The 3808-nt window shown below is 39.1% G+C and overlaps 1 protein-coding gene across 1 annotated transcript; it reads right to left on the bottom strand.

Annotated features, from left to right (window-relative positions):
* Positions 1 to 269: 269 nt before the first annotated feature.
* On the bottom strand, positions 270 to 2811 carry LOC144845881 (protein irg-1-like). Its single transcript, XM_078703361.1, has 3 exons — positions 2325 to 2811; positions 1233 to 1384; positions 270 to 955 (listed from the first exon to the last, which is right to left on the bottom strand). Exons 1-3 carry the CDS (start codon positions 2515 to 2517, stop codon positions 749 to 751), a joined length of 552 nt encoding a protein of 183 aa, XP_078559487.1. The 5' UTR covers positions 2518 to 2811; the 3' UTR covers positions 270 to 748.
* Between the last annotated feature and the right edge of the window lie 997 nt (positions 2812 to 3808).

The raw sequence follows: 3808 nt of genomic DNA, 5'->3' as shown, positions 1-3808 counted from the left end.
TACAATTACATTAAATATATAATATTCATAATATATGCTAGAAATACTATACTACTGTAATCCAAAAAGAACTCCATTTTGACATATATTACACCTCGCTGTTTCTATACAAGCAGTGGCAGTAGATATCATTTGCAAGTGGTTTGAGGAGCTTGTAAGTGGCCAAGCATAATGGTTATGAGCGCTCATTGGCTAAACCCAGGGGCCCCGGAGTTTGTTGGGGGGGGGGGGGGGGGGGCGGGGATGAGCAATGGCCAGGGAAAAAAACAGGCATTAAAATATGTCGAAAATTTGCCCAGTGGCCTCAGGCCTGTGCAAAAACATGTCATTAGTAAATTAATCACTCAAATCCAACACAATTTCATAAAATTATGCCTTAAGTACAAAATATGCCTTAGATAGAATATTCTACCACTAACAATAGGATATAAGCATTTAAAAAAAGATAATTCTTGTTTATTTTGTGCCCTAAATTGTGTTGCATTATAATGACCTATTCAATAAATCATATTTTGTTTGTAATTGCATGTCGAGTTCACACTACTATAATGCAAAGACACTTTTTAATATCACTATGAAGTTGTTCAAATCCAATTAAATCACACTCCAAATAATATTATTGGCAACCAACTCAAAATGAATTTAGCAATTCCATAAACCACTAAACATTTGTTTAATTACTAGGCTAGTTAGACTAGTAATAGTCTCTCGTTCAAAAATAAGGGCTTGTCATTTAATAACAAATTATTTAACTTCCTTCTGCAATCAGTTCTTCTCTTATTTCAGTCAAAATGTAACCTAAAAGATTCTGCCCTTTCCAATTCTTCTTGTCCAATGCCAATGGGTTTTTTAAGCCAAGTCCTATACCCCATACATGGTCTCGCGCACTTGCTTCTCCTAATGTTGTACCTCGCGTTTTTAGTAATTGTTCTTTCAAATCAGCATTCTGTGAGAACTAATAAGAGAAATAGAATGTAAAGTTACAGCATGGAGGAATTATGTTTACACTTATTTAATATTTAAATATTTCCTCTGTAGTTAAGGGATAATATAGTGCTACAAAACAGTTTGTCATTTATTTTTTACACAACCAAGTACAAAACTAAATAGTCACAATACTGATATTGTATAAAATAACTGTCTCTTTCCGTATACCATCCCATACGAAAACTCACCTAAATAAGGGCGTAGACAGTGATAAATTGTGTATAAAATGCAATGAGACAAAATACCTTTGCTTTAACGCCTTTTTTGACTATTTCACGTTTATTTTTGTTCCATAAATCTTGGTCAAAATTCTGTACTTTCCTTCCAAGCTGTTTCATTCTACCTGGTTTCCCTGCAGCGAGTATTTCGCTTGCAATCTTGTCATCCCTAAATAAAACTAAATAGAAATTATTTGTAATTTGAAACTTGCTCAAATTTTATTAGTTGAAAATGTTTGACCTTAAAGTGTACTAAAAAATTGCCAAAAAATTATATTTATGAAAACCAAACTGTACATATGAATTTTTTGATACAGTGGAATCCCTATAAGGGGAAACACCTATTAAGGGTCTTTTTCACTGGTTATGGCAAATCAAATCAAACGTCGATGATTTGTTTTCATGTTACGTGCAAATCGATTGCCGCGCGCATAGCCACATGGAGCGTCTTGAAAATGAAACATTGACGTTTGATTTGATTTGCCAGTACCAGAATCGTGCCGGAACAGGTGTGAAAGACCCTTTAGAAGGTAAACTTCCAAATGAAACAAGGGTACTTTTAACGGACAACCCCGCTATTCAGAGGGTCACCCCGTTATTCAGAGGGTCACCCCGTTATTCAGAGGGTCAACCCGCTATTCAGAGGGTCACCCCGCTATTCAGAGGGTCACCCCGCTATTCAGAGGGTCACCCCGCTATTCAGAGGGTCACCCCGCTATTCAGAGGGTCACCCCGCTATTCAGAGGGTCACCCCGCTATTCAGAGGGTCACCCCGCTATTCAGAGGGTCACCCCGCTATTCAGAGGGTCACCCCGCTATTCAGAGGGTCACCCCGCTATTCAGAGGGTCACCCCGCTATTCAGAGGGTCACCCCGCTATTCAGAGGGTCACCCCGCTATTCAGAGGGTCACCCCGCTATTCAGAGGGTCACCCCGCTATTCAGAGGGTCACCCCGCTATTCAGAGGGTCACCCCGCTATTCAGAGGGTCACCCCTATTAAAAGGATACTTTGCTGGGTCCTGAAGGTGTTCCTTGATTAGGGATTCTATTATATTAGGGATTCTATTATATTAGGGATTCTATTATATTTATTTAAATATATATGTATTTACTATCTACCTGCTTTTTGGTACATCATATATTGCTCTGAACAGCTGTACTTCACACCGTCAACTTGGAACCCAGCAGGGTAGAAATTACTGAATGGGGATTCCGATGTGTAGAACAGGGTTATTTTCTTGATTTGTTCATCAGCTTTCATTTTCACTGGCGATGCCATTGTTGTTTTGTCGGTTGATTTCCTCTTTGGCATTCTGCGAAAAAATACATTAGTTTCAATTCAACTTCTTTTGTTATTGATTGGCCTATCTGGTCTATCTATATTGGTGAAACACTAGCCTACTGACTGAGTGAGTGTCAGGGTATTCTTCTACTGTCATACTAATCTACAGGGCCCGGTGGCAAAGCCTGGTGGCAGCAAAATGCTTTTTTTTAGGCTAGGCCTAGAAGCGGTAAGTAGGCCTAAATAACCTATAGGCTAGGCCTAGCCTACTACTATCTAGCTAGGCCTATGCAGGCCTACTACTACTAGACTGGTTTAGGCCTAGGTAGGTAACTGGCTTCACGAACGTTATAACACTTGACCTACTTAATTTTTTCAAAATATTTTGGTATGGATCGGTCACACTTGACCTACTTTACCATTTGCCACCCCAGTTTCGCGAACCTTTTTTGCATCTACGCCCTCTACGGTGAATAGGTAACGTGCTTTTACGAACGTTATAACACTTGACCTACTTAATTTTTTTGTAAATATTTTTGTATGGATCGATCACCCTTGACGTACTTTACCATTTGCCACCCCAGTTCCGCGAACTTTTTTGCATCTACGCCCTCTACGGCGAATAACTAACTGGCTTTACGAACGTGATAACACTTGACCTACTTAATTTTTTCAAAATATTTTGGTATGGATCGATCACACTTGACCTACTTTACCATTTGCCACCCCAGTTCCGCGAACTTTTTTGCATTTAACGCCCTCTACGTTGAATAAGAAACTGGCTTCACGAAGGTACTGGACATTTTGCCGAATGCTATTTCGTCGACAGTCATTTAGCCGACAGACATTTAGTTGACAGGATATTTGGTCGACAGGACATTTCGCCGACAGGACATTTTGTCGACAGGACATTTTGCCGACAGGACATTTCGCCGACAAGACATTTTGCCGACAACTATTTCGGCGACAGATAATTAGCCGACAGACAACTGGCCGACAAAACATTTCGCCGACAACTATTTCGTCGACATAGGACATATTGCCGAATTGACATTACGAATTATTAACACTTACTTCTATGAAACAAATAGGCCTATGTTTTTCTTTTTTATTTTGTTGAGAATTCGTTGATCTGCGACTCACAAGTAAGGTATGAAAATTACAGCGTATTTATTCGAATAAACGCCCGGATCGTTTATTGTTCGGGAGTCGTTCATTCGAGGGAGGCCTTGATATGATATAATACGATAACATGTATAATCACATTAATTTCTCTAGATATAAAATAATACAACACAAATCTCAAGAAGAGATAAAAGGT

This window comes from Antedon bifida, chromosome 6 (assembly GCF_963402885.1).
Source record: "Antedon bifida chromosome 6, ecAntBifi1.1, whole genome shotgun sequence".
Taxonomy (NCBI): domain Eukaryota; kingdom Metazoa; phylum Echinodermata; class Crinoidea; order Comatulida; family Antedonidae; genus Antedon; species Antedon bifida.
The sequence above is the reverse complement of the archived record's forward strand: the minus strand, read 5'-3'. Positions and strand labels throughout refer to the sequence as shown.

Excerpts from the sequence above, each read along its gene's own strand:
- LOC144845881 (XM_078703361.1), bottom strand. The coding sequence starts at position 2,517 with ATGCCAAAGAGGAAATCAACCGACAAAACAACAATGGCATCGCCAGTG. Across the intron at positions 1,385-2,324 it reads TATGATGTACCAAAAAGCAG|TTTTATTTAGGGATGACAAG; the intron begins GTAGATAGTAAA and ends ATTTCTATTTAG. Across the intron at positions 956-1,232 it reads AAAAAGGCGTTAAAGCAAAG|TTCTCACAGAATGCTGATTT; the intron begins GTATTTTGTCTC and ends TTCTCTTATTAG.